The 18,666-nt window shown below is 34.1% G+C and overlaps 1 protein-coding gene across 1 annotated transcript in view; it reads left to right on the top strand.

The window, feature by feature from the left end:
- The window catches only part of GRXCR1 (glutaredoxin, cysteine rich 1), a 65,627-nt gene extending 50,528 nt beyond the window's left edge, over positions 1–15,099 (top strand). Inside the window, exons 3-4 of the mRNA XM_004681322.2 lie at positions 5,378–5,443; positions 14,807–15,099. Of these exons, the coding sequence (XP_004681379.1) occupies positions 5,378–5,443; positions 14,807–14,986 (246 nt within the window). The 3' untranslated portion in view covers positions 14,987–15,099. The remainder of the gene's footprint in view (positions 1–5,377; positions 5,444–14,806) is intronic.
- The last annotated feature ends 3,567 nt before the right edge of the window (positions 15,100–18,666 follow it).

Here is an 18,666-nt window from a genome sequence, read left to right as displayed (position 1 = left end):
ATACTTCCAATATGTTAATATTCCCCAAATAGATTCTGGCTGAGTGATTATATTTCTATGTTGTTTTAGTAAACAAACAACTCATTGGTCTTCAGCAATAATTGTTCACTAACTGTACCCAATTTTTTCACACTTCAAAAAGACCTGGTTGAGAAGTAGTTAAATCTTCCATAAAAAAAAATAATTTTTGTTAAAGATTTATTTATTTGTGCATACAGAACTGGGGTACAGGCCAGAGGCTCCGGGGTGGCGAGAGGCTTCACCAGAGACAGAGTGGGGAACAGAACAGGCAGATCGACGAAGTACACTGCTGAGGGGAGCAGAGGGCGGGTCAGGAGAGGTCTGCTGCTCCATGTGGTCACCTCTAGGGCAGGCCGGAATCGAACTCATGCGGAAGTGGCTTTAGCTTCTTAGTGCTGTGCTTTAACCAGCTGCGCCAGCAGGGAGGGCCAATAAAAGAATATTTTAAGAAACATTCTACATCTTAGCTGAGAATTTTGATGATTGGGAAAGTCTTCAATTTCATACCAACTTTTCTTTTTAATAAAGCATAAAATTGGTTCTTTCATCCCAATATTTGGTCTGAAGTTCTCTCCTTTAAATTACATTCTCTTTCATTTTATGGTGATAGCATCCAAAACCAGTTCTCTTACTGTTTTCCATTGATTTTTAAATTTTTTTTTAGTTTAGATAGAAATATTTGTGGACCAAATTTTGTGTAGTTTACATTGGTTCTAAGTTACATGCTGAGATAATAATTTTAGTAACATTTATATTTATAATAATAGTAGCTACTATTTCTTGAATTTCTGTTGTGTCATGCAAAGTTCTAGACTCATAAAACATCTTATGTAATCCCGATAGCTACATTATAAACAATACTGTGCTCATTTTACAAACAAGGAAATCAAGCCTTAAAGAATTTATGTTATTTATATAAATTAAATTTATGTGTAAGTGGAGGTGCTAGGATTTAGTTTGAAGTCTTTTTCAAACAACATCTGGTGAGCTTAACTATTGCATTCTAAAAATCAGTTTATGCAGATGGTTTTATGCAGAATAAGCAACAATATTAAATCTATTCAATAGAAGAGGTTTTTGATGTCTTTTAGTTCAACCCTCTATACTATCTTTAAAAAAACCTGATATGGGACCTCTGTGGTGGCACAATGGTTTAAAGCACAGCTCTGTGAAACTATCCACAGCCACTTCATTGCGAGTTCCATTCTAGCCAGGGAGGTGACCCATATAGCGCAGCAGATCTTTCCTGACCTGCCTGTGGCTCCTCTCAGGAGTGTTATTTCAATACATCTGCCTGTTCTGATCCCTACTCTGTCTCTGGTGAATCCTCCCACTGCTCCTGCACCTCAGGCCTGTGCCTCAGTTCTGTATGCATAAATAAATCTTTTTTTTTAAAAAAAAAAACCTGATTACTTGAAATAACTTAATATGTTTGATATTAATTTTAAAGGAATTGCTTTCTGTCATAGGAAATATACATATATGTGTGTGTACATACACATATACATATATTCATATGCATACATGTATATCTCCATGCTCATCTATTTCAGTAATGTGAGTTTATTATTAAAAATTCGAGTTTGGTCAACTGGGAAATTATTTTTTATAGCTACACTGAGAAAAATGACTTGACATTCATTATATTAACTACCATCATTGGTAGTTGCTTTCTAACACCTACATATCACCTGAATTATATAATCGCATGGAATAAGTTAACTGGTTTAATTTGGTAGTAAATCTTCCTGCCAGCTATATAGAAAAGCTATGCTCTGTGAGATTATCCATGGGAGACTTTACTGTGTGTTTTAACCCCCTGGTGGAATGTTGCTACACCTGCTTTGAACATTTTCCAAGTCTAAATGTTTAGTATAGAACTGCAAAGTCTCAAAAAAAATTTGTTCATGTATGGGAGAAAATCCAGAGTTGATTCCTCAGGTAAGTTCTACTTTATAACAGGGCTTAGGTAGCCCACAACTCCAGAGTTGATGTATTGGGGTGGGCATGGCAGCTACAGCAACAAACATTTACTAAGCACATTCTTTGGCAGACATTGTAGGAGGTGCTGGTTGAGCTTCTTGAATGCCAACCCCACCATCTGCTTTCCTGATTACATGGTAGAAGAATCCTCTAGCAGCCAGAATGAGACAGTGCCAGTCTCCTGGTTTTTAATCAGAATCAAGCTCTAGTGGTTTATTCTTCAGTTCTCATCAAAGGCCCATTTGAGAGAAGTAATGGTTAGGGGAGATCACTTTTATTTACCCCTCTCACTCCTTTAGGTATTTCTTATTCTGTTGTCATATCACATCAGCTTAATTGCTTATAGGTTTATCTTCATAAAGGTGCAGTTTAATTTATGTATATGTATATTTATTTAAAAAAATCAACACTCTGAGAAACAGTTATTTGGAGTTTAGTGCTGTTTTACTACAAAAATGACTGGAGATATTAATGCAGGAAATACTGATTGTCTTCAGTACACCACACCAAGTGCTGCATCCTTGAAGAAGCTGTGGCTCTTGTAATGTAGCCCAGGCAGGACCTTGGGTCTTGTTATGCAGTGGGGCAAAATGTGGTTTGAGAGCACAGAGGAGGCATAATTGATTTTTGAACAGGAAAGTCAAAGAAGCATTACTGAGGAGGCAACGTTTTAATTGAGTTTGGAAGGATGTGTAGTTTTCTCAGAGAGTATGATGGGGGTTAGAAGAAACTCTTGTCAAAGAACAGAGCATGGAAGGCTTTGGTATATTCAGAATGGAGGGAATTCAGAATACCAGCAGGATTTGTGTCAAAGGGCAAGGCTGGAAAGGTTGGTGCAATGAGATGGTGAAGGCATTTGTAGACCATGCTAAGGAGTTTGGATTTCATCACAGTCACTAGAAGGCACTGTAGGATGTAAAATAAGATAGAGAAAGGGGAAATAAAGGGCTGGGAGGCAGTAGGTGGAAGGAAAAGGAGTCTGGTTTAAATCAATAGATGAGATGAAATCTTGCACAACTTGATTCAAGATTCATTTGGAGAATATTATCTTTTTTTATTTTAAAAGTATAGTTTTATTAAAAAAGAAAAGAGAGAAAGGGAAAAAGAGACATACCTGCATAGTTACAGTCAGGGAGAGAGGAGAGCTTCTAGAGAATATTTTCTTAAGATTAATGAAAAAGCAAGGACATTATTTATTATACCCACTAGCTCATCAAAAACCTTATGTAAAGCATTGCATTGTTAGACTACTATACTGATAAAACTGTCTCAATTGGAGAGGACTCAGAATCAAATTTAAGACTCACCCATGGTTATAATTTTGAGGTTAATTTAGATTTCTAGTGTACTGAATTCAAAGAGCACGGCAGTAACCATATCCTTCCAAATTAATGTTTTTGCATTCTTCAAATAGATATGGAGGAATTGAAATGCTGGACAATATGGCAGGTCTACTTTTAATATTTTGAGAAACCTCCATAATGGCTGGACCAGTCTTCATTCTTATTAATAGTGTATGAGAGTTTCTTTTTCGCCACACTTTTGCCAATACTTATTATTACTGTTTTTTTGATATGGGTCATTTTTAAAGTGTGAAGTATCTCACTATGGTTTTAATTTGCATTTCCGTGATGATAAGCATTTTTATATGCATGTTGGCCATCTGTATGTCTTCTTTGATAAATACCTATTTACCTATTTACCTATCATCTGCCCATTTTTAATGGAGTCATGTTGATTTCTATGAGCTCTTTGTAGATCTTGTATAGCAGTCCTTTGTCAGTATATGATGCCAATTATAGAAACAACCTAACTGTTCAATGACAGATGCATGAATTAAAAAAAGAATGCAGCATACATATATAAATGGAATACTAATCAGCAATAAAAAGAGATGAAACCTTGTCATTTCAGACAACATGGATGAAACTGGTACAAACTGTGTTAAACAAAACAAGTCAGAAGGAGAAAGATAAATATTGGCTACATGTATTCTCTCCAATTTTATGTGTTCATTCACTTCCAGTATATCAAGTAGACATTTCTGAATTTGTTAAGATGGCATGAGTTATATAAGATAAACTGAAGTAAAATGGAGCCCAGAATGAACAATTCCTTTAGCTTACTACAGAAATTGTCCTATTTGAAAACCTTATAGTTTTCTATGGTCAGAAGTTATCAGTCTTAGAAAGGTTTCTACCCTCAATAAACCAACCTCCCCTCCCTAATACCCGCCCCCATTTCAACTCCTGACTGTGGTTTCTTTTTTTATTGTTCATTTTTCTCTCTCTTTAGCTTAAAATTTATTTTTTATTGAAGTGCCATTGGCTTACATCCTAGCTAGTGTTCTGGACATAGAGGATTTCCCAGTCCACATTGTGGGTTACTTTTTTAAAAATGTATTTACATAAGTTTACGTTGTAATCATCTTAACAAAAGGGATCTTTTTAGTTTTTAAAATGAATATTTATAGTTCCCATCCTGTTCCAGACCAATGGGAATCCCAAAGTATTGTGTGATGAGATTTTCCCTAGTTTTGTTGTTCAACCAAACATTGATTCAGCTTCTGTTCTGTATCAGTGACTTTTTCTTTGCTGGGGACATACTATGAACAAGGCAGATAGGTTCTCAGCCTTTGATTGGAAACAATACTTCAAGTTTTTCTTCCTGGGAGTAGAGTGATAGAATATAAGACATGACTATAAAGGAGGAAAATGCATGCCTGGCCTTGCTCTCATTTCACAGTAAAATTTTGGAAGTTAAAAATTTACTGTGGTCAAATTTCCACTGTGCTTCCTCTCTTAGTGATCTTGGAATTGCTATTTAATGTTGCTGAGACTGTGTCTGCTATTAATAGTATTTCACTTCAAATTGGATAATGTTAGGTGCCAGCTCACCATGTGTGCTAAAGTAATATTGGTGGTTATGAATTTACTCCTGTTAACAGCTGTGGTTACCTTTACCTGCATGAATTTAAGGAGGCTTATGTCCAGGATGTCTTGGAAAAGGACAGTAGCCATACAGAGAATTTGTTCTATGGTTCCTATCTTAGATGGTAAAATTGGCTTCAGGCTTCCTGAACAAATCTGAAGTGTATGCTGGAAACTTCCCTGTCTGGACAGTTGTGGGCTGCCAACTGTTCACCTCCCACTGGCAACCATACTTACACTGGCAGGGAACCTTACAGAATGGAAAGAACAAGCAGGAAAGAAACATTTTTTCTCTTCTTTAGCCTCTTGGTTGTAGATTTATTTAGATCTGAAGAAAAGAATCAGCTTAGTATTTTGTGGTTAAACTTTCCTGACTAGAATTTTTTTTTTCTCAAATACTAATAAAATGGATTTTCTTTTTCCCTGCCCTCTCTTGTTAATAGGGTGCTGAGAAAATTTTGTCAATGAATGAATCAGGAGAACTGCAAGACCTTTTAACCAAAATTGAGGTAATTGTGCCTTTAGCAACTTACTTTTAATAATCAAAATGTTAAACACATTCTGATTGTAGTTGAATTTTTCTAATTGCATCTTCCTTCCATGGTCTTACAAATACATAACAGAATTCATGTAGCAGTTTTAAATTGCTATCACTTGTCATTAGCTGTGCTCTAGCTAGAGTGTCTTCAGTGTTAACTTCTAATAACCTCATACTGTTAGATGAGAACTTCAGCCAGCTTTATTAGAGCCTAATTCTCTACAGCAGGAAGGTGGTGGAGGTGTTTCAAGTCAAGCAATTTTCTCAAAGCACATATAAAATCCTTGATTCAAATTTTTTGTTTTTTCCCAAGGAGCAGCTCATTTCTAAAGATTACAGAAAACAGTTAATTCTAAAATTGCACATTTTAATGTTGTGCCTATACTTGTAGTGGTAGAGAATAACTATAATGTTAGTTATACAAATATATAATGCATCTAATTAATATGCAACTACAAAGTCCTTAATATTGCTCTAATAGAGTGGTGTTTAAGTAGAAAAATAATATTTTATCACTCAAGCTGGGGCATTTTGAAGGTAATGATGGTGCATTAGTAATTATTCTGGAATAGCAGAGATGAACCAGATCTTCCTTAGGTGAGCCAGGTAATATACACTCCGTGTCTGTGTACTATGGCCAGCTCTTGTCTAATATCCTTAGCTGACCTCATTTCTGGTTTGCTAACATTCCTTCCACTTCAGATAAAAGAAATAACTCTTTGGGTTGGCTTTTTTATTTGGTGGTTTCTTGCTACCCTTTCTATGAGGACACTGTTCTGTCTATCTAGAATGCTCTTATTCAAATCTCATTTCTCTCTGCCATCTCCAAAGTCCATTTGCAGCATTCATTCCTGATCCCTCCCATCTTTGAGCTCCTGTAATCATCTTTATTTTTAGTGCTTTTCAGAGTTTTTTTTTCTTTTTTCTTTTTTTAAAATTTAAATCTTTGGCTGTTCTTCTGAGTATTTGAGACATGTCTCAAATGAACTATATGATTCTTGATTTTAGGAATCATGTTTTAGTCATATTGCCCAGAAAGATAAGTGCAATGAGGGTATTATTTGATAGTCAAATGGATCTCTCAACTCAGAAATCTATGGAGTGATTCCTTTTGTTTTTATATCCTACTACAACAACATAAAACAATTTCTGTTAAAAGTGTAACTTGTGGCGCAGCGGGTTAAAGCACAGCACTGAGAAGCTAAACCTACTTCAGCATGAGTTCGATTCCCGCCCTCCCTGGAGGTGACCCACATGGCGCGGCAGACTTCTCCTGTCCTACCCACTGCTCCCCTCAGAAGTGTACTTCATCAATCTGCCTGTTCTGCTCCCCGCTCTGTCTCTGGTGAATCCTCTCACCACCCCTGCACCTCTGGCCTGTCCCCCAGCTCTGTATGGATAAATAAATAAATCTTTATAAAAAAAAAAAGTGTAACTTTTATATAAATTCTTTAACTTGGTTAAAATAAATGAATTATTTTCTGGGCACATTTTAAATTTTTAAAATGATGTTATGTAATACATCTAATATTTTTTTCCAAATGAATTTTACTAGGTGCTATGTTCACCTATGTAAGTTGCTAAGGAAACTTTTAATCCATTTTTTTTTCCTAATTGTTTCACACTTTTCCATGGCAGCATTGTCTCATAGAACTTATGCTGATATTGGAAGTGTCTTATACAGGATTATAGTAGCTACTGGCCGCATGTGGCTATTGAATACTTAAACTGAGACTACTGAGACTAAGGAATTGAATTTATAATCTCATTTAATTTTATTTTATTTAAATTTAAATTCAAATAGCCATATGTATCTGGTGGTTCTTGCTTACAACAGCACAGCTGCATGACATCCACACACTGTTTTATTTTTAACCTACCGACTTTTCCACCAATGGACACCCAGATGTTCCCAGCTAATTTCTCAAGCACTGTTGCAGGGATCAGTCTTGAACATATGCCCTCATGGAATTCTCTGGAAATAGAAACTTCTGTATCATAACTTGTGCCTAAATGGTTACACCAGTTCAGTATTCCTTCCTCTGTAAAGGGACTTTCATAGTTCCCACATTTCCAACAATATTTTCAATTTTCTAATTTAATATCTGAAATTTCATTTTACCAGAGTAGTAGGTGTGGAGGTAAATTGCTTTGTTTTTCAATTTACATTTCCCTGATTGCCACTGAGTTTGGGCATTTCATTTTATGCTTGTTAGCTTTTTGCATTTCTTCTTTAAATTATTTTTATTACACTTGTCTATTAAAAGTTTTGAGATTATCTTTTTTTAAAGTTGATTTTCAGAAGTTTCTTCTATATTTTAGATATTAATTTTTTGGTGTTAGTTATTATTAATATTTTCTTTCCTATTTTGTGCTTCTTTCATGTTTTTCTAGTGATAAATCCTGTGATATAATAAAAGCTATCATTTCTACTTATGTCTTGTGTTTTTAAACTTTTATTTATGAAGTGCCACTTTATTTTAAGGTCACAAGAAGATTATCATACATCTTCTAATAATTTAATAATTTTTCTATTTTAGGCCTGTAAATCTTATAAGACCTACTTCCATTTTCTGACTGTTATGAACTAGTTTTCCATAAACTCCTAAAAATATGTTATTTCTTTGTTTTGTTTATTCAACATTATTCTAAATCCCCATATATTCTTGAGTTTTTCCATACTCTCTAGTTAGTTCCATTGATTGTTGTCTTCTGTTGTACCAGTAGCATAGTGCTTTCATTTCTTTGGTTTAATAGCATCTATAGAATCTTATAGGATGAATCTCCTTCATTACTCTTCATTTTGAAGATTTAAAATTAACTTAGATATTTAGAGCTTTTATTCCTTTAAGTATTTAATTTTTTAGTTCTGCAACTTGATTAATACAGCTATATATAGTAACATAATCTTTTTTGATTTAAATAATTTTATTATAAGGATTTGTTCTCTTCACTAATGTCTCCATTCTATAGATGACACAAATAAAAAAAATTGTTATTACTAATGTTAACAAGAATGCTCTAGTATTGGCTTCTATGTTTTAGGAGCTGTAAATGCTAGTGGGTTGGTTTGTCCATGTAACAAAACTGATAGAGAATTTGTAGTTTTGAACTCTTCCTGAGCTGAGACTAAGATTTAAGGCAAACTTACACATTTAAGGAGTCTGGTCCTAAAGAAGTAGTGGAAGAGCCAAGAAAAATGGTTGAGATGAAGATTCAGATCCAAACCTATTCCCTTTCTTTTAGTTGGTTTTTGAATATGGAACAGGAGTTAATTCACAAGGTAGGAAACATTAGAGAACTTACTATGCAACAAGTAATGTTCTTGATTTTCTATGTTTTATGTCATTAAGTTCTCACAGTACCTCTGCAAGCAGGGTTCTGCTAATACTCTCATTTTACTGAAAAGAGAACAGAAGTACAGAGGACTTAATCATTTGCTCAATACTTTACAGATAATGTTCAACACATGAGTCAAATCAACCTGATTCTAAAGCCATGACCTTAACCATGAATCCATGCTGCTGTGGCTCAAATTAAGTGGCATGGAGGTATCTAGAAAATTTGACTAGTGTGATTAGACCTCCGCCTTGTGTGTGAGAAGTTTATTGAGGATATGGAAGAATATTAGGTCCAGAGAACAGACCAATTTTTTATATAATAGTTTATTTTACATCATTGTGTGCCTTTTCCCATTGCAGTGGTAATCCCCATGACTTCCCATCACCAATTCACCCATGTGTCATCACCATATTCCTATGCATGTCCCACCCCCATTTTTGATCCCATTCCCTACTCCTCCCCTGTAAAATGTCTCTGGTATAAAGTTGTTCATTATTATTATTTCCCCCCCACCTCAGTCCTTTATGCTCCTGCTATGAGTGAAACCATCTGGTATTTTTCTTTCTTTCTTTTTTTTTTTTCCTTTCTGGCTTATTTCACTAAGCCAGCTCCATCCATGTTGCTGCAAAAGGCATGTGTTTATCTCTTTTGCTGAGAAATATTCAATTGTGTATATGTACCACATCTTTTTAATCCAGTCATCTACTTTTGGGCATTTGGGTTGATTCCATGTATTTCTTATTGTAAATAAAGCAGCAATAAACATGTGCAGATGTCTTTTTGAATCAGTGTTTTTTTGGTCTTTTGGGTAGATTCCTAGGAGACAGATCGCTGGGTCATATGGAAGCTCCATTTTTAGCAACTTGAAAACCTCCATACAGTTTTCCATAGTTGTTGTACTAGTTTGCATTCCCACCAGCAGTGCAAGACAGTTCCTTTTTCTCCACATCCTTGCCAACATTTGTTGTTGCTAGTTGTTTTAAGATGTGCCATTCTCACTGTGTGAAGTGGTATCTCATTGTGGTTTTAATTTTCATCTCCCTTATTGCAAGTGATGTTGAACATTTTTTCATATGGTTGTTGGCCACCTGAATTCCCTCTTTGGAGAAGTGTCTTTTTAGCTCTTCTGCCCATTTTTTTTGATGGGGTTGTTTATTTTTGTTGAGTTTTATCAGTTCTTTGTATATCTTTGTGATCAATCCTTTATTGTTAGTATTGTGTGAGAAATTTTTTCCCCAATCAGTGGGATGTCAATTTGTTTTTTATAATATCTTTTGCTTACAGAAACTCTTTAACTTGATGTAGTCCCATCTTTTTATTCTTTTCTTCACTATTGTTGCATTGGGTTCTGTATCTTTAAAGATGTTACTGAGGTGTATGTCACATAGTGTTTTACCTATCTTTTCTTCCAGGTATTTTATGGTTTCTGTTCTCATGTCTAGGTCTTTTTTTGCATGGTGTGAGGTAATGAAGATTTTTGTGCATGGTGTGAGGTAGTGATATAGTTTCATTTGTTGCATATAGCTCCCCAGTTTTCCAAGCACCATTTGTTGAACAAATTTTCTTTATTCCATTGTATATTCTTTGCTCTTTTGTCAAAGATTATCTGCCCATAAACCTTTGGGTTTATATCTGGGTTTTCTATTTGAATTCACTTGTCTGTATGTCTGTTCTTGTTCCAGTATACCATACAGTTTTGATTATTATGGCTTTGTAGTATAGCTTAAAGTCTGGTATTGTGATGCCTCTGTCCAGAGAACAGACCAATTTTTAACACTTGGCTCTGAGACAAGCATGTCATCTTGAAAGGTGGGCAAATTGGTGATTTAAGCAAGAATCCAGACAGATCTAGTCAAATCCTACTTTGCAGTTACTTGGGTGCTGAATTGTATACTGTGCTGACTCATTTTCCTAATTCTATCAAGAGTTATCCCAAGTGACAATGAGGAAAAATGCTGAGCAGATGTGTTTGGGTAACTATAATTGGAAACAGAAAATAATATTAACTTTTCTGGCTCAAGCATCTTAGCATAATCCTGCCTAGGTAAAAATTTCTCTAGAATTTTTTGTGAGTCCGATTTGTTGGTAAATATTGTCAGTGGCCTCAAATATGAGGAGTTGCTAAAAAGCACCAGATGCCTTTGATATATGGTGAAATGTGGTGAGATTTGATATGGTGATAGCTTATATGGTGACTTGGGCTCAGTACCACTGAGGGCTCTGCTTTTGAGGTGACATTTTGCAGGGGATCCTACCTGTAACATATGTGATTGATGTGCACCTGATTTTATACTATCCTGTCTAATGCTTCAAACTGAGATGGGAAAATGATGGGCATTTAACAAATGAGTTTATAATATGTGAGTGAATAAATGAATAGCTACTTCTTTTCATCCATGGTTTTTGAAAAGTTAAGGAGTCAGCTGATGAAAAAGAGGAGGAAAGATATTGTGTTGGAAGATGTTTGAGTGCAAAAGATGAATAAACATAAAACTTTGGGTAAAATTTACTTTTATTAATAAGCAGCTTTGTGAAGCAAGCAAAGTGATATATAAGGACTCTCTCTGAACAGTAACTGAGATAGATGGCTGATATATTGGTATCCACACAGAGAAAGCCAGGAGAGACTGGATGTACTGATAAACATTATGTTATGACTAATACTGGATTAGAGGTCTTAGATAGAAGAGGGTCTAAGTACACTTTTGTTTTGTATTTTTATAAAGATATGACCATTTTGCTATTTTTTCTAGTGTGATTGCCTACACAGTGTTCATTTTCTGTACTTTCTTGTAAAACCAGTTTCTTTTGCGGTCTGGTGAGTATTTTTTGTTTGTTTGTTTTGTTTTCCACAAGGGACAGAGGAAAGAAAGATTCCCAGCTACACACTAAGAATGTTAGAAATGGCACAGACCATCCAAGGCATTTGAGCTACTAATAACTGCTTGGAGAAAGATGTTTTTGGATAATGGCACCTCCCAGTGGGGTGGGCAAGCCATATCCAGTGATTATAGTAGAGAATACCATCCACTTACCCAGTGCTCTGCTTCTATGTAATCTAAACAACTGTTTAAATAGATGTATCCTATTCCATTCAAGGATACACTGATACATTCAAGCTCATACCTTTAGGACTGCAAATTTCTGTGTACTTTTTGTTCAGTGTTTTCTTTCTTAACTGTGAAAATTGAGGATGCTAGAAATTTAATTATCAGCAATGATTCTGTTTTGTTTCTTAGCATCTTCGCTATGCAGAAAGGCATTCAGTAGGTGCTCAGCAGTCTTGATGAATAAAATTTGTTGAATATAATTTAAAACAAAATACATAGTTTAGAAATGCCAAGTGTGTAGTTTTTAGTAATTTTTTATACAGGTAAATCTGCTACATAAACTCATCTGGATGATGAGATTGATGGGTATATGGTCATAGGGGTTTATGGTCATATTGTTTGGGTGATGAGGTTTATGGTCATGGATTAAGTGGCTTCTACTTTCAGAGGGTATGTCAGAGACTTTCAATTTCTTGTGAAGGAAGGCTAAATGATCTGAAATTAAAAATAAGTACAGGCATTTCTAGATATTAAAGAAGACAAAAGACTCTTGAGCTTTGTATCCTGTTTCTATATTTGATGACAACAAAAAGACATATATTTCTGAAAATTAAGTTTGTCTTACAAAGAAAATCTAGTTAAAAATCATTCATGAATCCCACTCATGTATCCTTCTCTCCTTGGTCCTGTGTTAGAGAGTTGGAAGTTCTTGGGTGCTTCAAGTCAGAGGACCACAGTGTTGAATAGGCCTATTCAAAAAATGAGGGTGAGGCTGAAAGATTGTTTCAGAAGAACAGGGAAATATCTGGTTCACTAGTGCATAACCAATACTGTGCACAGTGACTTGCAAGTAGGTGGATATTTGTGGAATCAATGAGTCAGTGAAAAAAATCTCATCAGCTCAGTATTTTTTAAAATTCCCTGACAATATGTGACAAAAAGATATAGAAGGGAAGATGAAATCTGCATTCCTTTTTTTCTGAAATTCTACTTTGAAGGGATGTTCTTCTACCCAAGTTGCCATTTAGAGGAGGAACATTTTCGAAGATTCAGTGGTTTGATTGTGCTATTCCTGATCAACTCTGCATTCACTGAGAGAGCTACTCTAGATTTCCTAATAACAGCATTGCATAACTTTTTGATCTTGCTTTTAAACTATACTCTTTTTCCATCGCTTGTTTTGGTTTTACACAGTTCCTTTTTCTTTTTTTCCCTAATGACATTTTAGCATTATACACTAGAAGAAGTTCAGTATACTGTGTATTGGTCAATTCTTACACATGTTAAAAACCCACCTACAAAATAACTAAATTGCTACATATACACAATTTAATTTTGGGGAAGAGTTTTGAGTCTCTACACTCTTAGCAAAGTTCTTCATAGCTTTCTTTTTGGTGACCCCTACCTTCCATTGAAGTGATCTGTGTCACGAGAAATGAGATAATAGTTGGATATTACCACTATAAGTAATGGTAATTACAAGTGAGCCTGGTATATACAGAAAATAGTTATCTAAAAAGTGGTCTGGAACTATATGAATTTATATATATATATAAGTTATATATATATCTCCTTAATTATTTTTCCCTAAAGCTTACTCCACAGGTACTGATTATAAGAGAATTGAAGAATTGAAGTTGTTGCCAAGTGTATGTGTTGGGTATATTTTGGGCTAACCCTATTTAATCAGTTGAAATTTTAGTTAAATTTTTGGGAGACTAAAATTTGCAATTGTAAACCTCCAGAGAAAAGTTGTGCGTGTGTGTTAAATATTTTTGGCTGAGTGTGTTTTTCTGAGTATTTATCCCCATTTCTTAATCTTAGTTTAAACAATTATTCTCTTTGCGAAACTGGACTTTGGAACATTCCATAAACTTCTGTTTTTCAGAAGTTTCAATATTAACTCTCTTTTGTTTTTGTATTCATTATTTAATGGCCCCTAATATCTTCCTGCCCTTCTCCCTAGCTGACAGAAGCCACTTGTGGATTCCAACAAAGTCTCCATGTTTCAAGAAGCAAAAAGAAATATGTAGGAATACTTTTTCAAAAGTATTATAAACAGCAGAAGGCATAGTATTTCCACTCTACTGTTAGGGAACTTGATCTTTACATGAGGTAGAAGAACTGATCACTGATGGCTATGTGGGAAGTTTTGTAAATTTTGGTAAATGTCTTAAGGTACCCATGCATGTTTCCTTAAATGTAAATTGAGGATAATGATGTTTGAATCATCTGCTTTGTAGGAGAAGCTGTTTGTATGTGTGAAGGGTGGGGAGATAGCATAATGCATGTATTTAAAAATGCTTTTAAAAAGACACAACATATGCAAAAGTGCAGCACAATACTAGATCTTCAGTAGAAAATGGCTCCACCACACTTCAGCTTTTATTTTTCTGATTTTTCAGACTACTTGTTAGTGATACTCTTCTACTAAAAAAAAAAAAAAAAAAAAAAATGAAAATAAAAAGGATGGAAAAAAATCTAAAAAGAAATGGACCAAAAAAGAAGGCAGGAACGGAAGAGCACACGTCTGAACTCCAGTCACTGCTCTTCATCCTTGGCTCCATCTTTAAGAAAAAAAAGGAAAAAGTGTTAGAAGATAACGAAAGATAGTTTCTTCTCTTATGAAACAAATAGCCATCTCTTATTTGTTCAGTTTGAAAACACATTCTTATGTGATAGATTTATTGAAGTATATGCCCTTTAAACTAAGATGTACCAGTTTTTACAAAGTGGAGCAATGAAGTAAATGTCTGCTGACTTCTCACTTGAGTCTAAAATACATTAATGGTTTATTAAAGCAGGTTGATGCTTTCAAGTCCAAGTCCACATTATACGAATAATGATTTGTGGCCACCCACAATACAGAAAGACAGGGAGACTGATTGAGTTGTCCATGCTTAAACATTTTCTCTTTTCTTGTTTTCCTGCCCCTTATGCAGAGAGTGCAGCATCCACACGAGTGCCCCTCCTGTGGAGGTTTTGGCTTTCTTCCATGCTCTGTGTGCCACGGGAGCAAGATGTCAGTATTTCGAAACTGCTTTACAGACTCTTTCAAAGCCCTGAAGTGCACGGCTTGCAATGAGAATGGTCTTCAGCGCTGCAAGAGCTGTGCTGGTTAGGTGGGGGTCTGCCAGTTTGGCAAAGCCTTGTTTTATTAATGGAAGGCAATAATTTGTTTTATATATATTTTTAAAAATATGGTTGCTTATGAATGAATTAATAAACTTTGTTTTATAATAGAATTTTTGTAATTTTTGTCCTGAACTTTTTCATTAATTTATTAAATGTTTATTTAGCAATTAATATTTGCCAAATTCTGTGCCAGACCCCTAGTTTCTAACTGAGATAAGGGAGGACCCAGTGCCGTTTTAGGATATCCAAAGTTTCATTCCTTAAATGTTTTCTAAAGAAAAGACAAAATTATAGCTAATGGAATTTATTGCAATGTCTTCTTCTTGTCTATAATGAGTTAATTCAGTTTTTCCAGACAACACTTTATACATGTACACCTTAGCTGCAAGAAAGAGAACTCTGGCTAGTGGAAAGAGTAGGATCATTTGACAGAATAATTTTCTTTTATGTTATAAAATATTCTTGGAATTGATGAAATTAATAATGTCATTTTGTTATCACATGAATTTCTTTATGATGGTACAGAAACTACCAGAAGGTATACTGCATTTATATTTTGTAAACATTTTCTTTGTGTTGTTGTCATTGAAAACCCTCCCCTCAAGGTGGATGAGAGCGCAATGTAACATAAACATATAGTAGGCAGTGTTAGTAAAATGGGCAAAAAAATTTTTTGACCTAATTATTGGCCTAAGCCAACTTGTACATACGTCTATATTCTGATGTATGTTTTTAGAGTGATAAGGTAGTCACAAATAATTTATGCCTTGGTTGTAAAAGTTATGAATACTTACTGAATGCTCTTTAATCATTCAGGCATGTTGTATAGCATGGTTTTTGCTTTTATGGAATTTACACATCTAGTGGTAAGAAAGTATTAACAAATAACCACGAATAAGATAAGTCTTAAAAATACTTCACAAATGGCATTGTGCTATGGAAATGTGTAGTGGGAGAACCATCTTAGTGAGCTAGAAATTGATGAGAAAGCCACTTTTGAGCAACTGATATTTCAACAGACATGGATGGAGTAATTGGAAACTGAGAAGTCAAAGATGAAGGGAATGGTGTTTCATACAAAGGAATAGCATATGTGGAGACTCTGAGGTAAGACTAGATCATGTGTCTGAATAAATCCAATATAGAATTACAGTCAGGTAGCAGTGGAACAGTTTATTGAAGACTAAACCTCCTGCTAATAACATACTTACTTTAAACAAAATAATGAAAAATAAGCAACTATTATATGTATTGGAAGGTAGCTGAAATCAGAAGAGAAGAAGGAGAATAATAACTGGAAGGATAACAAAATGAACCCTACCTTTATCCAGATTAATCTCTGAGATCACTTCCAATTTACACAAAATATATATAAGAAAGTGTGATAATACTGAACTGAAGAGGAAAATATTGGAGTTGGGGATTTTCAATTTCCAGAATTGAATTGAAAATCTTAAGAAATAAGGGTAAAAGAGAGGGGAGCCCCACAATTTGCTCATAAATGCCACTCAAATCTTTAGCTGACTCCTAACTTACATATGCAGAAGAAATGAGCAGACTTAGTAGTCAAAAAGCTGAGCAGAGATTTCAGCAGTTTCTTGGGTTTTCAAGTCAGAATTTGGAGCAAATGGTAAAAACAATAAAATTTCCTTGAAACCTGAGAAAAGCATCATCTGTAACTGAAGACCAAAGAATAAAGACTATGCTGTAGAGCTAAGGAACAAAGATTGTCATGGGAAAATCTAAAACCAAACTTCCATGATATTGTGATATCTTCCAGTATCTGACTGTCTGCTGTAATGAAACTCAGTCCTCAAACCAGAAATAAAAAAAAACTCATTGTGTATGAAAACCAAAATCTAACATTATGCTGAATGGTAAAATATTAAATAGAAAGAGTGAAAGAATATTTACTTTCATCATTTCTATTCAAGATTGTGTTGGATGTTTAAGCTAGTGAAATCATGAAAGGAAAAAAAATCATAAAATTGGATTTTTTAAAAAGACTCACAGATCTGCAATTCTGTAGAATTGCAGAAATTAATGATAGCAAAGTTTCAAAAATTAAGTTCATAATAGGCTTTCTTAAACATCAATTTATGTTAATTTTCTGAAAGTACTTGATTTAACCACTTCATATCTGTTTCAATTTTATAGAATATAAATGGGAGATAATTATACCAGCTATATTAATCCTACATTATTTTTGTGTGATTAGTATACATAAGAAAGTACTTTAAAAACAATAAGCAATACACAGGAACATAGAATAACATAGAATAATCAGCATGAAAATTATTTATCAGCAATACATATTTTTTATTGAACAGATAAGGAAATGAACTAATGCTTAAAGGACACATTTTGTATACTTTGTTTTTAATGAGGTATCTCATTTATTCTTTACAATATTGTGAAGAAACTGAGATTCAGATTATTGACTAATTTTCTATAAGCCTTGACATTTATGTTAGTTTTTTGTACCTTAATGTTCATATAAGCTGCCATTACCTTTTGGCATCATGTGGGAAATTAACCAAGCAAATATGCCAAAATATAAATACCTACATAGTCAAGAGAATTGGAGTGAAAATAAAGGTATTCTCCAGACTCTAACAATTTCCTACATTAATCTCTGCCTACAATTCTTCATTTGTTTCAAAAGTCTTAAGATGTTAGCTGTTTGCGCAGGATATAGACTAATGCAATCAGGGTTAGGTTTGGTCTTGAATAAATTATATAAAAAACGAAGGGGGGAGTTTCTTTAGAAAAGACTTACCTAATAAATATAAAGATGCATTTATTTTTTAGTGTTCCTGCCATTCCCAGATATTTTCTTTAAAAGATAAATTATTGACACATTTTCAGTTGTGTCTGTTGTTTTATGCACAAACCTCATATATAGATAAGGAGCTTATCTGAAATTCCTTATAGTTGAGAGAAAATATAATGACTTGGTGAGAAATCTGAAGGTAATATCTTTTACATTCATGGTTCATATATTTATATATTATATATGGTTCATCTTTATTATTTAGGGGATTACTTTTCTTGATCTGTTGTGGCTTCCACACCCACAATAATTTGACAGCAATGTTTTTTTAAGAAATGCTTTAGATACTAGAATATATGAAGTTATTTATAAGGTATTAAGTTCAGTTTTGCAGAGAAGGTATCTTTTTCTTTGCTCTAATAGTTAACCAATATATATAATAATCAATCATAAAAATATTATACTTAATTAAACTGTAATACAATTATAAATAGAAGATTATGTTTTATTGCTTAAGGTCTTATATCTAAATCTTTAATTCATTTGGAGTATAGTTCTGTGTATGTTGTTAGGGAGTAATCCAACTTCATTTTATGTTTTTCCAATTTTCCCAACACCACTTATCAGACTGTTTTTCCTCATTTTTATGGCCATGAATGTTTTATCATAGATTAAGCTCTCATTTATTTTTGCACTTTTGATTCTGTGCAATAGCCTCTGTTTTCATGCCAATACCATATTGTTTTTAATATTGTTTCTTTAGCACTGGACTATGGTGAAGGCACATGGGTGATTTGGTGATGGGAAGTTCATGGGGATGGAAACTGAGATGGAAAAAGGCACAAAATGATGTAAAAACAAACTATAATATTAAAAATATTGTTTCTTTATAGT

Source organism: Condylura cristata, unplaced genomic scaffold (assembly GCF_000260355.1).
Source record: "Condylura cristata isolate star-nosed mole 26May11 unplaced genomic scaffold, ConCri1.0 scaffold00012, whole genome shotgun sequence".
Taxonomy (NCBI): domain Eukaryota; kingdom Metazoa; phylum Chordata; class Mammalia; order Eulipotyphla; family Talpidae; genus Condylura; species Condylura cristata.
This window is presented reverse-complemented; position numbering and strand designations above follow the sequence as displayed.